Here is a 23,390-nt window from a genome sequence, read left to right as displayed (position 1 = left end):
AAAGAAAAGCAAGTGACGGTGAGATACGAAGAAGGCAGCTTCGCCAGCGTTTGTGTGTCAGAACCCTGGGGGGGTGTTGGCGTTAGTATGCATCGTGGTACACTGCAGAGCTATAGCGCGTCTTTAGTGAAAACAGCCGTGTCAGATGGGGTTGTATGGATTGATTCTGAACGCGACTGAGAGAATGAAAAGTGAATAAAAAAAAAGCTAACCTTTACAAGGATCATAAATTGCACCGGCTGTTACAGACTGAAATCAAATGTATGCTTTTATTCTAAAACAGTAAGACTAAGAGCAGTTTACTTCTCAAAACGGAGGGCGCAGGATCGAACTCGTGACCTTTGATTCCCAAGCGGGGCTGAGTCTATTGAACCACGGAGCAGTTACAATAAACTGGTGTCAATGTCACATGTTAAGGCGGCTTTTGTTTCTGCAGTTATATTTTTGAATAAAAGCGCAATTGTGTTATTCTTGTGAAAATGTTTCTTTGCTATTTGGACTTCAGGCTTCATACATTATATAGTTTATGCCTACATTTTGTCATCTACTACTAGAATATAAAAAAACGTTTCTGTTTTAACAATGTGTTGACACAGATTACTGTAGAAACGGAACAGACATGAAATGCGTGTGTTCCAAACAACGATCTATTATTTCCACTCTAAAACTCCACTTCACTCCCAGATACTCAATCAAGGCATGAGCTGAGAGAAGTTCGTGCACGTTCTAAATTGGTGGGGGGATGGAATAGCCGGCTGCTCCTAGCTTCTCTTTATCAGCACATTTAGAAGACAAAGGGCGCTGGCGGAGAGGTGTGAAGGGATTTAAGAAGCAGTTTAAGGTGGGACGGAATTACGAGTTTTTTCGTAGGCTCTGGTAATTCTAGTGTTAAAAGTTGTTTTGTTCCCGAGTTTTTTAAAGCTGAAGCGCCTGGCGAGGATCAGACTAAGTTGTGCGAAACAAGGGTAGAATCATGCGAAGACGATAAGGAAAACTGTCCTCCGTCTTTAGTATTCAAGGACTGAATTCTGCAAGCTGAAGCAACGGCCGAGTAATGGATTAAGTGGTCTGAAACATAGCGCAAATCGAGCGATGACGAAATGGAAAACCCATCTTTATTCTACGCCACGCCCCATCCCTTTTACCATAAATACTCAGCCTATTAGTCACCGGATCCAGACAGAGGACCAGACCATTTCAGAATCTGTTGAAGCTATTAAAAGCTCACAGCTTATCCGCAGCTACAGACTCTGAGGCTTCAAGACCTGAATCTTACCAATTCTATAACTCGGTCCGGATAGATTGCATTCAGGACCACCAAGAATTTTAACCCGTTGTATTTTACTGTATGAGCTGATTACACTCTCTGGTCAACAGACCTTGAGACAGACAGTGGATTCTTGGTCAACGAGGTCCTCACCCGTCTCTGCTAATGGTGATCAGCCTGATACTGTCATCTCTGCTAATAGAGATCAGATGGAAACCTCTCACCTAGCTCCAGGGCAGCCGTGGGTGAACAAGCAAGTTCCTCAGGAGCCGATGTCGTTCTGACTTTCTGAGACAGATATGGATTGCCCTTATGGTGTACTTCCTGAAACCTGGGAAAAGGCCCTGCAGTTTGTTAAAGGACTAATGACATCTCTGCTGGACATTATTGTCTACTACAACCAGAAAAAAGAATGTCAAGGCTACGATATAAATCACCCCGCCCAGACAAGGCATACCTGCCTCTTTGAACCCGAAATTACCTACTGTCAAGGTCACTTTCAGAAGATTCTGAAGATTTTCCATAAATATAGGCTGAAACGAAAGTTCTGGGGTATTATAATATTTTACTGCCGATTCCCAAAATATATGTAGTGGTTGAAAAGACTGTGGATGAATTTGAAAATACCAGCTCTATTTATGATATTGTAATGCAGTCATTTTATGAAATGGATGAATACTCCTACTGTGTAACCCGCTGTGTGGCAAATGAGTTTTGTAAGCGTAATCTTAATCATGAGGGTTACATGAATGTGTGGACTAAATATGACCTGGAATTTGATGATATGATAGAACTGCTGGGTTTTTCTGAGCCTGAAACCGCAACAGTCTGAAGAATTCAGACTCCTAAATTAATATTTTCTGTTAAGTGGTGTCAGTGTCTATTTTATCACTGGTGATGGAACAGGTCTTGGAAAAAAACATATTATAACTCTGAGAATCCCAGGTCCTTGGGGGGTAAAGAATCCTTAAAAAAGAGCTCTCTCGCAAGCAGGTCGCTATATTCGGGACCAAGAGGTATCCGATTGGTTATCAGGGCAATACACCTACATGATACATAAACTGCCCAGAATCCATTTTAAAAGGAATAAGGTGTATGTTTCCAATATAGACGGGCAATGGCAGATCGATCTGGCGGATATGACAAACCTGTCCAAGTATAACCAAGGTTACAAGTATCTACTGACTTGTATAGATATTCTTTCTAAATACGCTTGGGTCAGGGTTCTGGAAAACAAAACGGGTAAAGAAGTAACCAGGGCTATTCGAGAAATTTTGGAGGAAAATAGAGTACCCGTCAAACTTAGCGGTAGCGGTAAAGAGTTTCTCAATGAGGAATTTCAAAGCCTGCTCAACAAAAAACGGAATAAAACATTTTACTACCGCTAGTGAATTAAAGGCTTCGATGGTGGAGAGATTCAACCGAACTCTCAAGACCAAAATGTGACGTTATTTCAGCTCCCGGAATATCCGGCCCTGTTATGGTGTATAAAATCTGTACATTTTGGTTTCCATTATATTTTGTTCAAGACAAGACAACAGATAAAATTAACAAATTAGAGCAGGTTTTCTTCCCTTACACCTTACTTTTATAACACTTGTTCATAGCTTCATGCTAATTTGGTTTTATAGCCTGGGAAAGGATGCTGAGTTGATACCTTAGGCTATTGATGGATGGACATCTGGAACAACAATTTGCTTTATGGCTTAGGACAGGAAGAACTAGTATTTCTCCGAGTACATCAAAGGTTTTGTTGTGTGGGAAAACAGACAGTGAATTAATTCATCAGTCATTTGGACAGCCAGCCAATCAGGTGCATGTGTTTTGAAACCAAGGCTTGACATTTCATAATAAATATGCCTTGGTTTGGAAAGAAGAGGAGAGAAGCAAAGGGAGAAGAAAGAGAAGCAGAAGGAAGAAAGAAGAAGAGGAACGGACGAAGACGGCCCTGGTCGTCAGAAAGGCATCATGAACACTGATTGCTAAATCAAACGCCTCCCTGGGACATTCATCCTTGTTATCTGTAACTTTTTCGTAAGCTTTTTCTAAAGACTATATATATTCAGACTTTCCTATCACTACCTATTTTCTAGTATTCTTTGTTCTTGTGGTATTATTATTATTATTGTAATAAATACCATGCTGCTTATAACTTTCAGTGCTTTGTCTTAATGTCTAGAGTGATTGAAGTAATAAGTTAGATTTCTTTGAGCACCTGGTGACAGCCGGATTTTTGCCATTATTTCTGTGCTGCGAGGTTTATATGGCTGAGAGTGAAGAGCGCTATACTCAACAGAAGGGACAGATACGATAAAGAAGGTATTCTTGGCTGATGAATGGCCTATAGTCAAGAGTGCTGAGTCTTTGTATGTTTAAATGTATTCTTGTAGACCAAAAGTAATATTTAGGTCTGAGATATCACTAAAACATCGTATTGTTGTTCGTGCCGAAAATAAGTAAGTCTCTTGAAGTGCTGAATGACAGGCTGTTATTCCTATAGCACTTGTGTGGTTTAAAGTGCTAAGGGTTAATCAGCGTGTGTGTGTCATTCATGGAGCACTGTTGTGGTTAGGGTCTGTGTGTGTGTTTATCTGTGTGTGTGTGTGTTCATCTTAAAGTGCAACAGTAGACCAACCCAATAACGAACTTGACGAGAACCCTTACCCTTGAGGAAACAGGTAAAAGGGCAAGTGGAGGGAAAATACCACGATAATACAGGCCCTATCTGCCGGTACTACAGGACTTGGTGAAATCTTATAATCTCAGCTGTCACCGAGGCATAAAAATACCCCCTGCCGAAGTGAATAGTTCCAATTCTTGGAAAGTCTTTAAAAACTTATACGGCCTAACTTAACCCAAAAGAAGTCTAAAATATCAATTCAAAGTTGGAGATACGGTGAGAGTGTCGAAATCCTGGAATCCTTTAACCAAGGGCTACGAACAAACATTTTCAGACTAGGTATTTACTGTTTCTGAACTAGTCCCCAGGGATCCGCCCGTCTACAAGCTCAAAGATTATGACGGCGAAGACATTATAGACTCCTTTTATGACGCAGAGTTACAAAAGATTTGAGGTATGGACGTCTTCAGGATTGAAAAGATTTTGGCAAAAAAAAATATCCATAGAAAAAATCATATTTTGGCGAAATGGCTTGGATGGCCCAAAAAGTTTAACAGTTGGATCCCTGAAAGATACGCGCAAGACGTTAAATACTGAGAATTAAAAAAATAGTATTTCTTTCACGGTGTGTTCACAATGGAGAGAAAAAGCTTTTACGTTGTACTACCCAGCAATTTTTCCCAGGATGCTTTTCCTACTAATACTATCGCCGAATTTACCGTCAAATTAGCCGCCCCAATCGAACTACAGGGCCCCTGGAAAATTGGATTGGCTGAAATTCAGTATCCGCACACCTGGAATACCCTGGACAAACCGGATAATGAATTTATCGTGGTGTCCCCGTGAATAGCTAAATTTTATACTGGGGTATTACTCTAGCGTCGAGAAAGTGACAGCCAAGATGAATGAAGTGGTGGCGAAAGAACCAAAATCCATCAAGGCCGGTTCAGTAGTTACTACGATACCGGAAAACACCATGAGATTCCGCAGCAGTGCTCTGGAGCAAAGATTCTACGTCGTAAACACTGTGAAGGATGAAACTCTGCATCTCAAGGGACAGTTGGGGAGGATTCTAGGAGCTCATTCGGACATAAGCATGGGCCTGATGAATGAAGCTCCTTACCCCACGAATATCAGAGCGGGGTTTTATTCCTTGTACGTCTATAGCGACATTGTGTCTCACCAAAGAGTCGGAGACAGCTACGTCCCTCTCTTGAGATGCGTACATATTGAGGATGAGATGAATAAGATTACCACAATCACCTACGACAAGCCACACTACGCTCCTGTAGTTTGATTCTTTGACCATTGAAATAAAGACGGATCAGAACAAAGCGGTTCCATTTCAGTTTACCAAGGTCATAGTCAAGTTACATTTCAGGCCCTCCAAGAGGTGTATACATGACTAATACAGAGATAAAATCTTACCTGGACCCTAGCCCTTTTGTGCATTATTATGAAGCCCAAGTCGGTAGCGGACTCCCCGGGTTCTTTGGGGCCGCTGTGATGTACGGTTCTGGAATCAACAGAATATTTCGAGGTCTGTTTAGAAGAGCTTTGCTTCTCTTGAAAAGAGGGTTCGAAATTGTCAAACCACACATTAAATCAGCCGCTAAGAATATTGTCAAAGACGTGGTGGCTGGAGCCATGTCAGGAGCGATGACTCAAGGAAACGAAGAAAACCAAGCGGTGGTAGGTCTGATGGCGATGAGGAAAACTAAACGTAAGAGACCTCCCGGGTCACGAGCAGCCCCGATCATCAAAAAGATGTGTCGTTCAGCTTTTACATCATTTTCTTCTCTCCGCCACAAGGACAAGTCCCGCGCCCGCAGAAAAAAGAAATCGAAAAACATTTTTTAACTCAAGATGTCTTTTGTTCATCGAATGTCTCAAGAGTGTGTGAAATCCGAACTGGACTTGTTTATAGTACCCTATACTCAGTCTAGTGTAGAAAAAAGCATCTACGTCGAGGTACCTCCCCTCTCAGCTCTATCAGAAGTTGCTCCACTGGAGTTTCTGATTACTGGAAACGGGGAAGACTACTTGGACCTAAGTAACATCCTTCTATACGTCCAATGCAAAATCATCAATGCTGATGGAACTAATCCGCCCCCCATGGCCAAGGTAGCTTTTGTTAATTATCCGATAGCCGCTTTATTTTCACAAGTGTATGTAACCCTGGGAGATTGCTTAATATCACAGAGTTCCAGCCTTTACCCATACAGGGCCCTTTTCGAGGGATTGTTAAATTACAGCAATGAAACTCTCAAGTATCAATTTGCGTTGGGTCTTTTTTACAAAGACTCTGCCAATGAACATGAAAATACAGCCTTGGACGGACCGAATGAGGCATTCAAAAAAAGAAACGGTTATACGGCCCAGGGTAAGACAGTAGAACTCCTTTGATCTATTCATTCCGACCTATTTGTTCAAGAAAAATTTAAACGGGGTGGACGTCAGGATAAAAATGGTGCGAAGCAAAAATGAATTCTATCTGATGTCCGGAGAAGCCGAGCGTTACAAAGTAAACATTTTATCCGCCGCTCTTTTTGTCAAGAAAGTTAAAGTTTCAGCGGGTGAAGTTGGAACGCATGCTCTCACAAACGTACCCCGTGGAAAGAGTGAATATGAAAGTTCTCAGTTTGCTGGCCAGGATATGGTCGAGCAATCAGCAAAACCTGTTCTTGGGACAATTACTCAAGTACGTGGTCCTAGGCATGGTGGATAATGATGCCTTTTCCAGGGATTACGCCAGAAAGTCCTTCATTTTCAAATATAACCATGTGGAGTTCCTGGCCTTGTATTTGGACGGAGAACAAATTCCCGCCAAACCATTTCAGTCCAATTTTGCTAATGACACCACCGCTTGAGAATATTACAACCTCGTGTCGGCCTCCAGAAAGCATTTGAAAGACCTACCTCTAGTCATCAGCCGCTCTGAATCCTCCCGAGGTTACACCCTGTTTGCCTTTAATTTGATGCCCGATCAAGAATGTGGAGACCATTTCTCATTGATGAAAAACGGGAACATGAGATTTGAAATCCGCTTTCGGCAACCCCTACCACATACTGTGAATCTAATAGTGTACGTGGTCTTTGACAACATTATTGAAATGAACCAGAGAAGAAATATACTTTATGATTACTAAAAAGCATGAACACCCTGCAGATCAACAAACAAAACAAAAACAAACAAAACAAAATGTCCAGTAATCTGTACACAGAAAATCTGTTTTTACGGAGTATTGGCGTGCCTGAAAAGATACTTACAGATCTCCTGACCATGATCATCGTCAATACCGTTAAAATCACCCCGGAGAACACTGGTTGGCAATACATCTCAGAGAAGATGGAACTGGAGAATTTTTCGATTCCTACGGCACCCCACCATACTTTATCTATTTTCCTGAGGAAATATACAGCTTTTTAAACAGAAATTGTAAAGAAATTATTCACCATACCCGACAGCTTCAAAGTTGGTTTTCCACCGTCTGCGGACAACACTGCATTTTTTTCTGCATCATAGAGGAAAAGGACGCTCTTATAAAAAGATCATGAACCTGTATTTTAATGAAGTCACCAAAAACAATGATATGGTTAAAAATTGTCAACACCTTGTCTAAGAACACTTAGAGGTTTTCAGGATCACCCCAGTATGCAAAGTTCTATGACCTGTAATTATCTTAATAAAGAATAGGCAAACTGTAATCAAATATATTTTATTAAACAGAAATATAATTACATTTCAATAAGGAATCCATTCATTCTTTTTGCGAGATGTGGTGTTCTTGCCAACAGGTCTATCGGAAGCAGACGCAACAGCAGCAGAGGCAGAGGCACCGTCTGGGGCAGAAGGTTTGAATCTCTCTAGAAGTTCTCTCGTGTCGATGTTTGGCATGGCCAAGGCCGGAATGTTCAAACCGGCCAGGACCTTAACAAATTCTTTGCACCCCATAGGTCTCCTATAGGACGGTATGTTGTGATGGGTGGTTAAGTTCCGCATTAGATCAACCATATTCATACCGGGTAACGGTTCTCCACGAAACACAAACTCTCCCAAGCTATTCCAGTAGGTTGTATTAGAGTGATGCGACATTTTGTGTAAAATAATTTCTGTATATTTCTTTGATTTATCTGGAGCACTTTTCAAAATCTCGTCGTACACCCGTTCTTCTGGGGTACTAGGAGCCTCTTTGAGCGCCCCCGGCGGCTCCTCCTTGCTCTCGGCAGGCATCAATAATGTTAGAGAACCGGTTTCTTTATCCGCTTTTGTCACAAAGGTAAGATATCTTTGCAAGACGGTCATATAAAGATTTACTTTTGCATCAATGCTCAAGTCATCTTGTTCAAGTGTGAGTTTCATTTGTTTATCCAGTTCACTTTCCGTAGCACTTAAAAGGTCGTTGGCAGCCGGGGGTTTCTGTTGCCACTGAGCCATTTGTTGTTGAGGGACTAGGTACATCTTGCGCGTGTGTCCATATTTATACTCTCGAACTTATTAAACTAGTAATGAAAGGAATGGCAGTGCTTAACAGGGCTCCGAGAAAACCTCCTTTTTGATTTAAAAGGGCTTTTTTCTTTTTAACAATCAGTTTTTTATCGCTGTGTTTTTTAACGGCGCAACAATGCTTCTTCAGCAACTTGAACTGTCTGGAAGTTAGGGGGACATGACCTTTTAAAGTATTGAGAGCTATTTCGGCCAGATCATAAATGAAGTCGTCCGGTGCCTCGCTCAGCATCACTTTTCTTCGGCAACAGGAGACCTTATGCAGGGTCTTGAGCAGAGGGAGATTTATTTTTATTCTACACGACATGCCGTCTCTTTCTCAAATACTCGGAAAATCTTACGTCTTTACCTTTTCACGACGTACGCCGCAGGCCAGTCGGGAGGAAACAAGCCGGTACATAAACAAAATTTGTCCGGCGTCTGGGCTTTCAGAACCACCAACAGATAACAATAAAGGGACCTCAAAGACCTCCAAGAAAAATTTCACCCTACCAGGGTACATTTGACGAGCTAAATTGGTGATTTGCAGCTTATCTCTCAGGTTTTTAAATAGGGTGATGTAATTGGCATTCAGATTTATCGTTCTATTTTTTTGCCTTGAAAAAATAAATTTTGGACCAAGTAAATGATGGACAAATTCCTGTGATGAGTATATTTTGTGAAGGCTCTCTCTGTCTTTTGGCTATGACTCGCCTGTTCCATCAAATCGTCGACAATCACCAAGTTAACTTGGTCAGGCCGCAGTAGTTCATCGTCGCTTAAGGAGATGGGTAACCCCTCCAAAAATTTGATTTCAGGACATCGGGCTAACAGTTCATTGTACACTGTGACGGCAAAGTCTGGTGAATGTCTGTGTTTCTGCACAAGTACGGCACAGAACGGACATCAATTTATTGCAAATTCTTAAAGGGAGGACCGGAAAATACAAATTGCAAGGGGCTAGCATGGTGATTTTAATAAGCCCAAAGTATTTCTTAAGATTGCCACTCCTCAAAAACAAAGGTCGGATGGCTGATCGGGTAGGCTTTTGTTTTGTTGAGGTAAGGGTACAGACTTGTAAAATCGTAATAATGCATTTGCTCGTTGCCTTGAGCCTTATGATATAATTTGATAGCTTTGGTGTGACCTCCATACAGGGCATCAAAAGGGATTGATAGGTTTAGGCAACTCAAAGCGCCTTAGGAAATCCTGAAGCTCAGAGTCCTCTTTTTTCATGCACTCCCATTAATGTTCCCAAATCACTCTAACCGTCAGATTAAATTTTTCACGCAATTTCTTGAGTTTGCCGTCAAACATTTTAAACAATTCGGCATAAGACGTCCCCGTAAGAGGGTGCTTGGCTCTCTGGATATCCGTAATAAAAGCACCCAGCAAACTCAAAGGCCATCAGGACACCCTGAACTTCGGCGTAACCATCTAGATAAAATGACCCCTTGTTTACTTCCCCGTGATTCATGGCATGTCGAATGTTTATTTTTTCCTTGTCAGAAAGAAACATTAGCCATTGAATAGAAGCATTAGAATAAGCTTTGTAAGTGCTTTTGTAATGATCACTTAGGATGATTCCAATTGCAATATCAGGCATGCAATTTTGTCTGTACATGGACAGGCAGAGAGAAGCTAGGGCTATACGCTGAAAATGATCAATATTACCGATCCTGAGCACTTCATCTCTAAATCTCATGCACGCCGTTCTCAAAATAACCCAGTTGTTTCTACAATAGTGTGCCATTTCTTGTCTAAAGTTGAAGGTACCGCTTTTAATCGAGTCATACCAATACAAAAACTCCTCTCTTTCCTGGCTCATCTTGTGTTGAATGTCATAATATTTAGGCTCGGGGTACGGTCCGATGTAATTTTGATTTTCAGCAGTATTAAAGAAATGGGGAAAGGACCCTTTTTAAGCCTGGAATCCCAGGGCTTTGGGCATACTGCTCAATCTCATAGGTAAGAAGTTCAACGAGACGATAAATCTCAAGTTATAATCTTCTTCTATAAAGCACATTCATTTACAACCCTGAGATGTAACAAATGGAGTTTGCCCACTCTCGATGAAATATTTCGTGAGGAAATATTAGTCATACCCCTTAGAATTGTGAGCTATGAACGTGTAATCTTGGTATTTCGGACATCGATATTTGTGAAAGAACTTTGCTACGCAGTCCTCGCCGGCCCGACTCCATGATTGACAATTCCAATGCATACAGTGGATGTAATTGGGGATGTGGTTTCCGTCATCTTGACGGAACAGATGTGTAACAGAAATTGCAGATGTAGGAAAAACCAAGAAAACCTTTTAGATTCAAAATACAGTAAAAATGCTCATGATGCAAAAACAGGAACGCCGTCTTTGGTTTTCTGCCCCAGGACACTTAAAATTTTAATAGAGCGTTAGTGTTCGGTTCCATGTACCAGACATATATGCAATTATTCAGTAACACATGGCGTTCATGCGGTTAGTTAAGACACATTTATAGCCACATCATCCCCTTTCACGAACGGATCAGACTGATAGAAACATGATCAGTTATAGACTTTTATATTGACAAACACGTGCGCGCTTACACATACCCATGCACGTGTGTTCCCGAGCTCACGCAGACACACAAATGCACGGACTAAATGCGGATAATCAAGCCATGTACGTATTAAACAAGATATTTGTAAAAAATGATTTACCATCTTCCAAATCAGTCCGGATATACAGATCTAAGGGAAAAATATAAGAATTCAGACCTCCATTTTTTAAAACATGTTCATCTAATGCGTATAAAAATCATGAATAGCCTTACCAGGGGATTCAATGACAATGCCGTCTGCAGAATAAGCTGTATGAAGAATAGTAAGATTTCATTTAGCTGTAGCCAATAAAATTACAATACATTATTCTAATAAGTTCGTGATGACAAACGGTATTGGGAGAAATTCATCTTGTTGTTCTGAACGACGCGTAGGGAAATGGTCTAAAGTCCTAAAAACACCAGATTTATATACCCTAAACAGCGGTATTTGTTAAAATGTGCACGTTGATCTGTAATAACAGATGCTTGCCCATCATTTTAACTGGACACCCATGTAATGTCCGTTGTCCGGAGTTTAAATCCCTACCTTTGGCCGGACGACGAAAAGTCCAGAATTTGTTTAATAGAATCCATTGTAACACGTAGATTTCTTTAAACAGCTGCATACTTCTCCATAAGACCGTTTTCACATTCCCCAAAGTTTGCTCGGCCATGAGGTTAAAGGTCATAAACCTGCCTAAGCTGGACTAATAGCTAAAGTGTGAATCGACACTGTTTCCCCACACCAACCTTAGCTTCAGGCGGCTGGAGGTGGTGGGGCGCTGTGCTTTGGAAAAAGCGGTTTGGCCAAAGAGTATTTTAATTCGCTTTTTTCTAGCCCCAGATATGCGATCTGATTAAGACAATCTAACTTTTAGAAAAACTAAATGCATTTCTTCATTATGGGAGGTCTAAAATGGGAGGTATTGGATAGAAGCGGTCTTGTTTTAGATCGATTTTAATACAAATGATAATTATATTAAATAATATAATATTTAGCATTTGGACACCTCAAACATTATTTAAAAGGGAACTGCTGCATATTATTTAACTGTGTGTATGAGGGACGATGTGCTTTGGAAAGAGTAGTTTTGACAAAGAATATTTTAATTTGCTTTTTTCTAGCCCGAGATATCCGGTCTGATTAAGGCAATCTAACTTATAGAAAAAACTAAACACATTTCTTCATTATGGGAGGATTAAAATGAGTGGTTTTGGATAGAAGCGGTCTTGCAGTTTGTATGGAATGATTGCAATAAAATTAATAAAATTTCAAAAAAAAAAAGCGGTCTTGTTTTAGATATCCTCTTTTTATATAAATTATACGTCCAAGGTTAGATATTTTTTAGACGTCTCAAACGTGATTTAAAAGGGAACTGCTGCATATTATTCAACTGTGTGATTTTAAAGGGCTTATATGAAACTAGTTATCTCGTGTTTTTATCATTAAAGCCTTTAACTTTTAAAGATCCATCCGTCGTGGGAAAGTAGCTGTTGTTGACAAGCATGCGCGCGCAGTTGCGGGGAGAGGAGGGGGGGTTTGGGTGCTCGTAGCACACAACTGTGTTAAGGCAGTCGCGCTTCACAGCGTCAGCTGGGGCTGACTCAGCCCGTGTCTGAGAGAAAGAGAGCATGCATACTGACACATGCTCGCAGAGGTTCAAAGAGGGGGCAGATATCCATCAAAATTCCCTTGACAGTTTCCTGGGGGAAACAAGTTGTGGTGAGGTTAAACAGGTGGTTAGGGGTGGGGCAAGGAGGGGGGCAAAGAGGTGGCGGGGCATATCATTCAAATTCACCAATCAGGTAGAGGGGGTGGGACTCCCAGTCATAAATCAAAAAGGGGTGGGGCTTAAGGTCATAAATCATTTTGATTGTCAGTTTGACAGAAGGTGCCTGAGTGGCCCAGCCACAGCCCAGACTTGAATCCGATTGAACATCTCTGGAGAGATCTTAAAATGGCTGTGCACTGACGCTTCCCATCCAACCTGATGGAGCTTGAGAGCTGCTGCAAAGAGGAATGGGCGAAACTGGCCAAGGATAGGTGTGCCAAGCTTGTGGCATCATATTCAAAAAGACTTGAGGCTGTAATTGCTGCCAAAGGTGCATCGACAAAGTATTGAGAAAAGGCTGTGAATGCTTATGTACATGTGATTTCTGTTTTTTTATTTTTAATAAATTTGCAAAAACCTCAAGTAAACTTTTTTCATGTTGTCATTATGGGGTGTTGTGTGTAGAATTCTGTAGAAAAAAATGAATTTAATCCATTTTGGAATAAGGCTGTAACATAACAAAATGTGGAAAAAGTGATGCGCTGTGAATACTTTCTGGATGCACTTTATATATATATACATTCACCTAAAGGATTATTAGGAACACCTGTTCAATTTCTCATTAATGCAATTATCTAATCAACCAATCAAATGGCAGTTGGTTCATTGCATTTAGGGGTGTGGTCCTGGTCAAGACAATCTCCTGAACTCCAAACTGAATGTCAGAATGGGAAAGAAAGGTGATTTAAGCAATTTTGAGCGTGGCATGGTTGTTGGTGTCAGATGGGCCTGTCTGAGTATTTCACAATCTGCTCAGTTACTGGAATTTTCACGCACAACCATTTCTAGGGTTTACAAAGAATGGTGTGAAAAGGGAAAAACATCCAGTATGCGGCAGTCCTGTGGGCGAAAATGCCTTGTTGATGCTAGAGGTCAGAGGAGAATAGGCCGACTGATTCAAGCTGATAGAAGAGCAACTTTGACTGAAATAACCACTCGTTACAACCGAGGTATACAGCAAAGCATTTGTGAAGCCACAACACGCACAACTTGAGGCGGACAGGCTGCAACAGCAGAAGACCCCACGGGTACCACTCATCTCCACTACAAATAGGAAAAAGAGGCTACAATTTGCACAAGCTCACCAAAATTGGACAGTTGAAGACTGGAAAAATGTTGCCTGGTCTGATGAGTCTCAATTTCTGTTGAGACATTCAAATGGTAGAGTCAGAATTTGGCGTAAACAGAATGAGAACATGGATCCATCATGCCTTGTTACCACTGTGCAGGCTGGTGGTGGTGGTGTAATGATGTGGGGATGTTTTCTTGGCACACTTTAGGCCCCTTAGTGCCAATTGGGCATCGTTTAAATGCCACAGGCTACCTGAGCATTGTTTCTGACCATGTCCATCCCTTCATGACCACCATGTACCCATCCTCTGATGGCTACTTCCAGCAGGATAATGCACCATGTCACAAAGCTTGAATCATTTCAAATTGTTTTTTTGAACATGACAATGAGTTCACTGTACTAAAATGGCCCCCACAGTCACCAGATCTCAACCCAATAGAGCATCTTTGGGATGTGGTGGAACGGGAGCTTCGTGCCCTGGATGTACATCCCACAAACCTCCATCAACTGCAAGATGCTATCCTATCAATATGGGCCAACATTTCTAAAGAATGCTTTCAGCACCTTGTTGAATCAATGCCACGTAGAATTAAGGCAGTTCTGAAGGTGAAAGGGGGTCAAACACCGTATTAGTATGGTGTTCCTAATAATCCTTTAGGTGAGTATATATATATATATATATATATATATATATATATATATATATATATATATATATATAGTCACAGGTGGCTGGAGGTGGTACCTAGCCGGGACACCCAGGAGGGAGGGCTCACACCTCCCCCAGACCACGTGGGGACGACTGTCCTGGTGGCTATGGGGACCACGGGTACAGAGCTTTGAAGCTAGGCCATGTAGGGGCTGGTGCTCATCGCCAGGGGGCGCCCCAATGCCTTTGGAGACCTGGACCTCACCACTTTCGCCACACCTGGAAGTGCTGGGGGGAAGAGGATCAGGGACACCCGGAGTGCTTCTGGATGCAGAGCCAGTACTTCTGCCACACATCCGGGTGCGTATAAAAGGGACCGCCTCCCTCCATTTGATGGCTGGAGTCGGGAGCGATGGAAGACAAGGTCTTGGAGGAGGAAAGGATGCGGCCTGAAGACTGAAAGAGGCAGTGTGAGGCCTGGAATTTGGGGGTGTTTTGGGGCTTTGTGTGCACTTTGTTGTAAATAGTGACTGTAAATAAACGTGTAGTGGTATGTAATACGATGTCTACTTGTCTGTGTCATGGGCTCATTCCACAATATATATAAGAAACAGGAAGAGGTGGAGTCAGTAAGTGAAGTCTGTAGAAGGTGGAGTCTGGATATTGGATAGGACATCATTAAAGGGTGGTGTTGGTGATATCATCAGTGGGTGATTCATAGGTGGTGCTACTGGGAGGTACAGTCTTCACTTGTTCTGCAAAGGGACAAAAGGAGAGAGTATTACTTGACAGTGCCAACCCCTTGTCTGGCTAAGAAATGACACTATTTGAGCCAGTAAACCATTTCCCATGCGCAGTTGTGTAACATGCCTCAGCCCAAACCCATCGGGACAGGCGTCCTTAACTGAGAGGTCGTGAAACAGAGAAAGAGCATTGCCGTTGGCCTGGAGAGATCCTTGGCAATAAAGGACAGAAAGGACTTAGAAGGCTGGAGGTCTCAAAACCACAGAGAGACACTGCCATCCACTGCAAAGTAGCATGATCAGTGACAAGGGTGAACTCAAGGCCCAGGAGGTAGTACCTCAATTATGTTACTGTCCATTTAATGGCCAAGGCTTCCCGTTCCACTGCCACATACCTGGTTTCCCTGTCTAGCAGTTTCCAGCTCCAAGTCCTATGTCCTATACGTCAGTCTGGAGAAAAAAGGGTAGAGAGAAGTTAAGGACAATTAAATCTGGTGCCGACATAAAGGCCTGCTTAAGGTGACAAAATGCAGCATCTGCTTTGTCATCCCATACCACATGGTTCAGAGCCTGTTTCTTTATTAAATCTATCAAGGGTGTTGCTCTCTCGGATTATTGGGGAACAAACAGGTGGTAGTACCTGGCCAACCCGGGAAAGGCTTGGACCTGCCTCTTAGTTTTTGGACGGGGCCATTTCAATATGGCATCTACTTTAGAACATTGTTGTTTGACCTTGCCCACACTCACTAGGTAGCCTAAATATTTAGCTTTGAGCAATCCAACGAAAGATTTCTTCACATTAATACAGTCCGGCTTTACCCAGAGTCAGGAGCACCAACCAAACTTACTCTATGTTTTTCTTACATGTGTTGGAATAGATGATGATGCCATCCAAATAGCTGGCACTATAGGTGCAAGATTTCCTATTACAATATAATGTATGCTAGGCACATAGGCCTTGCCCAAAGTTTGAAGAGGATGAGTTCTAGGTGTATATCACAGGATGGATCTCTTAACAAACATGTTGCATTTTCTTATCCACATAACTATCTCTAAAGACTTGGACCTTCGTCCTTTTCCATATCTAGTGACATGAGACGATGACTGGACACCTTTGGTATTGTGTCTCTTTGGAAAATCCTTGGGCACCGCTGGTTTGACATTGTATCGAATGAGCTGTTGCTCATGGAACCCCAAATGAGACACATTACCTGCACTGGGATGGAAGTATCAGTTACGGCAGTATGGCCATGTGGCATGATTCCTAAGAGTGATCCAGCTTGCAGGATCCTCATTGTTGAGGACCCGAGTGGCTGGAACAGGTCAAGGGGACATCCATGTAACACCTGGCTGCAGCAGATAGAGGGTCATTTTTGGAGGGTGAGACTGGACCTCGTATCTGCTTGGGGGGGTTGCCAACCAGGATCCTGAGCTATTTCATCATATGGTGGGTGCAGCAATGTACTGTACCAGTGCATGCTCCCCAACCTGACCTGACTGACCTGACAACTACCTGGCTTAATGGAAATATGTTTGCATAATATAAAGCAATATAATAAATATTAATTTATTCATTCTTCCGAATCTTGACTACATGCTCTTTATACAAAGTAGAATACGAACAATTGGAAGGAAGGAAGAAAAGAGGCACAATGTACTTGTCAAATGAAGAAATTAATTAGGTATTCGCTTAACAAATGAGTCATAAGCTAATGATACTTAATGATTGTTTTAATCTTAACAATTGAGCTTAAAAAGCATACAATGTAGAAGAGGAAATTTGGTGTCATAATGATGCATGTAAGAAAAGACGTACAGTAAAAATACATTTAGAGTGCATTTACTTGTTTAAAGGCTTGTCATAACTCTTTCTAATAATTTTTCTAAACAAATTCTCTATTACAGAGTCATACTCAATGATGTCTTGCAGTGTCACCCAATTTACCTTTGTGTCAAACAAAATGACGGGGGATGCTGCACAGAATTTTTGCAGGACTACTTTCACAGATTTGGCAACAGTTCAAAATGAAGAAATAAATCAGCAGTTGGTAAACCTCTCTCAAGGAAATTCATTCTGGATTGGACTGCGACGTAACAGAGACAACTGGCAGTGGTCAAGTGGGGAAAGCGTTACTTATACCAATTGGAACAGAGACTTCTTCTGTGCATTTGTTCAATCAGATGGCTCCTGGAATGATAATATATGCAGTACAGAAATGCCTTTCATGTGTTACAATGGTAGGCAATTTAATATTTTGTGATTTGTGCACATTTATATTGTCAAAAAACTGAACAGAGTTTGAATGGAATAGTTAAGTTTATAGTTTATTGGAAAAAATATCTTGGTTGAAAAAAATGTGATGGCTGATAACTGAGTCTGTCAAATTCTGAATTCCCAGGAGCTACAAGTGAACATGTAAAGGGTTTCAGCAGTTTTAGCTTGGTGATATGTAATTGATTCACCTGAGCTCCTCTTGAATGTTATTTGCTTTACTGACCAAATTGGGTTCACTTCTAATATATAATTTTACAGCTTGTGACCAGCAGGGGGCTGTGCAGCTCCCTAAGTTCCTGACACAAAGGCTCAGACAGAGGTTCTCCAATGTGCAAACTGTTTTATTGCACAAAACTGTTACACCACAAAGCATTTCTCACACCACAACTGTAATTCTCACTCTACAATTCCATTGTCTCTCCTCCATTCCTCCAGGCAAACTTTGTCTTCCTCCTCCTGATTCTGGCTCATTGATGTTGAGGCTGGAGGCTGCTTTTATGGAGGACCCAGTAGTACTTCCATTGTCCTGAAACTGTGGCTTGAGAGCACCCTGACAGCCCCCACAGGACCAACAGGACTGACCCACAGAACTACAACTCCCATGAAGCCCTGTGGGTATCTGCAAGGGTACTGTAACCCAGGGATGCTGCCATCTACCGGGTGTGGGGGAAGACTATGACCTGAATACACTGCCATCACTTGTCCTTCCATTATACTATTGTCCTGGCTAAGTAAAGATCCTGGTACACCTCTGGTTAGGACACTAGTCCCTGCGTGCCATCTCTCACAAGCTTTAATTTCTTCATTTACTATTGTGGGCTGTAGGGAGCAACTCACACCCAAAATCCTAGACACAACTGACCACAACTTAGGTTTTGGTCCAGAAAGACTCCTTTATTATGGGACAGTATCTTTCACACAAATAAAATAGTGCTCAAATTATGCCCTCTCCCAATACATAGCAAACACAATAGTCTATTGTTTCCTTCCTTTTTTCAGATCCTATTTCTCCTTGACTTTGCACCAGGTGAGCTTTGTTCTCCTTCTCTCCTGACACCTTTTTAAGACACCAAGAAATACTTTTAATATCATAGTATTGCCTCCAGAAAGTACTTCTGGGTAAGGCAGAATCACATTAGAATAGGGGAGCCTCCTCCTGGCAGCTTCCTTCATCGGCATCTAAGGAGCCCAACAGGGCAGGCAGTTGGCAGATAGATGCTGCCATTCAGTGCACTGCTTCCCCTTCCTGAGATGCTGGATGGTGGACCAGAATCTCCTCGAAGCCATCCAAAAGTCGTTCTCCATGGCCTCCCCAAACTCCTCCCACGCCCAAGTTTTTGCCTCAGCAACCACCAAAGCCGCATTTCACTTGACCTGCCGGTACCTATCAGCTGCTTTCAGAGACCCACAGGACAAAAAGGTCCTGTAGGACTCCTTCTTCAGCTTGACGGCATCCCTCACCACCAGTGTCCACCAACGGGTTTGGGGATTTCCGCCACGAAAGGCACCGACCACCTTACGGCCACAGCTCCGGTCAGCCGCCTCAACAATAGAGGCATGGAGCATGGCCCATTCGGACTCAATGTCCCCCAACTCCCTGGGGATGTGGTCGAAATTCTGCCGGAGGTGGGAGTTGAAGCTACTTCTGACAGGGGACTCTGCCAGACGTTCCCAGCAGAACCCTCACAACACGTTGGGCCTACCAGGCCTGACTGGCATCCTCCACCACCATCGAAACCAACTCACCACCTGATGGTGATCAGTTTTCAAGACATGTGGCCACAAGTCCGATGACGCGATCACAAAGTCGATCATCGAACAGAGTTAAAACAGGTATTGTATCCTTTTTTCTGAAAGAAAGGAAATGACATTACTGTAATTGCATGGAGGAAATTGCACTTTGTATATTTAGAATAATAACACGGATCTAGAACTTAACCACTGTCTTTCCACATTAATATTCACATTTGCATATATAGTCAGGCCTGCCGTGTCTGTGGAAACATTGTGAGTAAGACACCTTTCAGCACAATGCTTTTCTCTCATGTCCAAGTGCCTGAGAACAACCATCTCCACAAAGAAAGCTTACAGTTTATTCTTGCATTGTGTACATTGCTGGGTCTGCTGTGTCTGTGGAAACATTGAGTGAGATGGCTTTCACTTTGAAAAATTCAATCTAGCCACCGTTATTAAGGGTACTGCATTTTGCTGTGCAAATATGAATTGCTGTCTCTCCTTCACATGACTACACAATGCTCACAGAATAAAATATTACTTATAATCACTGACATTGTTTCAGTACGTGAAATAAAAAAATCTGAAAAAACTTTCCAAAAGAGAGAGAAGGTGATTCACACCTGGGTAAAAATGATCAGTGGTGTTGCTTGTGGTATTAATAGTAAGGTCTTTGGCTTAAAAATAAAAATATCACATTTTCTACATAGAATTTCAGACAATTTTCAGACTTATGACAACAGAGGCAGTAATTTAGGAAACGTCAAAGAGTGACAGGAACATAACAGGAATACTGATGAAATAATTAAGCATTTAAAAATACAAAATGCCAAATGGTGTCAACCATAACAATTCTTGTGTTACAGGCAGTATTCATCCATCTATCCATCCATTACAGGCAGTATTGACATATGAATACTTAAGCATCACGTAGTACTTTTTATAAAGTACTGTGAGTATCGTGGAGGACAGACGGGCATTCCAGCCAGGATGGAAGTTGGCTTCCAGCCAGAAATGAAAGGACAACAGACACCTTCACCTTAAGTTATATTCTTCTCCTATACACATCCAACTGTTGGGACACCCATAGGAATATCCAGAGGGCAGACTGGGAATTGCAATCCTTAGGAGACAGTCCTGTTGGGGTACTTGAGTGCCACCAGGGGGAGCTTCAAGGGATCAGTATGACTTCTTTAATAGAATTCCACCTGGCCTGGATGTTCTACCAGTGTACAATGCTGGGAGTACACCTGTGTCTGGCATGAAAGAAGCCAAGTTTCCAGTAAGTGCAGTCAGAGTGTGGGTGAGGCTTCAGGGAGGTGTGTAAGGAGGTAAAAGATTTGGTTTTGATAATTGTATTATTAAGGAAGAGAATTGGGTGAATGTTAGAATTAAGAATAGTAAAGAAGATCTTATATTTGAACCCAGGACTGTGTCTGGGGGTTTAGGGTGCTGTTACATCCCCTACTGGTCACAACTACACAACTTGTATTTCTGTTGTGGCTTCTTTTTCTGGCAGGAAGCCAACCACCATCCTGGCCGGGATGCCTGTCCATCCCCCATGACCCTCAAAGTACATATTTTTTTATTAAATACAAGAAGGTGGATAATGAAACATTATGTTTAAAATATATTTTTATTTATAAGTGTAATTAACTCTCCACATGTGTTATTATCACACAATTCAAGATGGTTCTTACTTTAAAATGTTGAAAAATTGCAAATGACTGACTTTCTTTGGGGAATGTGTTTAGGGGACTGACTTAGTGTCCACAGGCCGAAAGTGACCAGGTTTTAAAACTAATACAGTAAAAATAAAGAAGAAGAGGTAGAGCTTTAGGTTAAAGCCATGTCAATTTTCAATTATTCTTCATGAAGTAACCAACAAAACACCATTTTTATTATGATGAAAAACATTACTTGCTAATGCTTGCACAAAGTCCCTAGAAATAAATTTTTGGCAGATAAACCCAAATTATAAAATTTAGCATTATGGCCCAGGAAACAATCCTTTATGCCAAATAGTTATTTCTATGAAGATGGAAAAAATAGAGAGGAGAGGAGACCGACATGTTGATGTCATTCTTGCAACATGAAGTGAAAGAAGTGCTAAGTGTTGTGCATTACTGCTGAATGAGAGTTAATTAAAGTATAACTTTTGCTTCTAAAAAATCTGTATTCTTGGTTGTCACTAGCTAGCATTAACATTAGTAGACAGCGAAGGCATATGTGCTCATTTAAGGAGGAAGGAAACTATTTTAACTATTGTAGGCAATGGGAAAGAAACTAAAGAAGTATAAGAGAGGGGCTTTGTGGTAGGCAAACAGTCATTCTAGTGAAGGTAAGCAGTGGTAGACACTGGTATGTGAATACGATGGCTTGTTGGTAAGGTAACTGGCTAATCCCTCAGTGTTTCATGTGTTCCATAATTTTCATTGTATAATCAGGTCATAACATGTGCCAGGGGATAGTGGCTACCTGTTCAGATGCTAGCACCTTATGTCTTTCCCAAAACCCTAGAAGCGCTAATGAACAGCGTTACAATGCTATGGAGACCATATTACTTCTGAAATGCAATTGTCGGTGGCTGTTTTATTCAGCTGGGAGGTTGCTCTATCAGCCAATGAAGGTCTGCAGCATCGTGACTGGATATGTATGAGTTTCATTAGCATAGTTCATGTATGGTTGTTCCAGGATGGCAACCATGCAATGTTCCAGGTTTGTTCATGTGCATACAGTTACAAGATGATTTTGATTTAAAAAGGTAAATGCATAGAAATTTGTGCACACCAGGTTTTATAAATCTGACTGTTTTTGGCATGACTGACTGACATTTTCCTATTGTTTATTTTTGGTGTGAGCATATTTTCATGCTTGAATCTACACAAAGTCTGATAAATGAAATCCCTGGCCCTAGAGTCTGTTATGGAGTTTGTACCACTAAGGTGACATGGGAAGAGACTCCTGACCAGCGAGGTAGAGATGGGTGAATTATAGTCTAATTTAAGTGCAAGGTAAAGGGTGCAAACCATTCAGGGGCATCAACCCCAGAACTGGAATTGTCAAACTATTTTTGAAAGACCTTTTCAGAGCTGCACAGCAACTCTAAAGACTGTGAGATGGTAGGCAGGCATGAGGAGCCTCAGTGACCCATGTTAAAACCAGTCCCCAGAAGGAGAGACGTGGTGATAGTGGAAGACTCAATCTTTATTTGGTGTGAGATGCAGTTTTGCTCTAGATATAGAGAGTCTCATGTGTTGCCTTCCAAGTGCAACCATAAAGAAGGGTATTAGGGAGGCTAAAAGGCATTTCAAGAAGAATATTGCAGTTAAGGCAAAAGATGACCCAAATTGATTATTTGAATATTTGAGGAATAAAAGAACAGCCAGGGAGGAGATGAAGAAATAGTAAGAAGAAATTAAAATATTTAGACAATGAAATGGCAAATGATCTAAACTTAAGTAATTTTGAAGTTTTCACATGTGAGAAAGTGGACAACCTGCCAGCAGTAGCAGAGGGAAGGAGAAGTACTGCTTACATTAAATAGGCTGAGATCTAACAGCACCAGGTAACATTTATCCTCAAGTGCTTAAGAAGGTTAGTTAGTGCATATATAAACCCTTGATGCATATTTTTCAAAAGTCACTGCATACTCAAAAAATTTCTCAGGACTAGAAAATAGCCAATATTATTCCGTTATATAAAAAAGGGTGATTGGGTAGATCCAAGTAAACCAGTAAGCTTAACATGCATCACAAATAAATCAATGGCATTTTGCCATCAGGGAAAAAATGAAAAGACAGGTTAAAGAGGCTAACCAGGAAGAGAAGTAACTAGGCAGGCAAAGATCGAAACCAGGAAGACAAAAGATCTGGCAGCTAAACTGAAGGGTAAGGAAAATCGTTGTTCAAAAAAGAAAACAAAGCAGGGTCAAAACAAGAAAATAAATGCAAGAAAGGTTTTTGTGCATATTTTTCTATAGCTATCCATAAAGCTGGATAGTGAATGCCACTCAGAAACAATGTATACTACTTATACTATCATGTAACTGACATGGGAGCCAAATCATCCGCAGAGATGTAACCTTGGCAACCACCTTCAATGGGGTTCCTCAATGGCAAATAAATACA

The 23,390-nt window shown here is 41.5% G+C and overlaps 1 protein-coding gene across 1 annotated transcript in view; it reads left to right on the top strand.

The window, feature by feature from the left end:
* Positions 1 to 7,089: 7,089 nt before the first annotated feature.
* Positions 7,090 to 23,390, top strand: part of LOC120538568 (macrophage mannose receptor 1-like) — a 91,710-nt gene continuing 75,409 nt past the window's right edge. Inside the window, exon 1 of the mRNA XM_039767963.1 lies at positions 7,090 to 7,213. Coding sequence (XP_039623897.1) covers positions 7,090 to 7,213 — 124 coding nt within the window. The remainder of the gene's footprint in view (positions 7,214 to 23,390) is intronic.

This window comes from Polypterus senegalus, chromosome 11, assembly GCF_016835505.1.
Source record: "Polypterus senegalus isolate Bchr_013 chromosome 11, ASM1683550v1, whole genome shotgun sequence".
Classification (NCBI taxonomy): domain Eukaryota; kingdom Metazoa; phylum Chordata; class Cladistia; order Polypteriformes; family Polypteridae; genus Polypterus; species Polypterus senegalus.
This window is presented reverse-complemented; position numbering and strand designations above follow the sequence as displayed.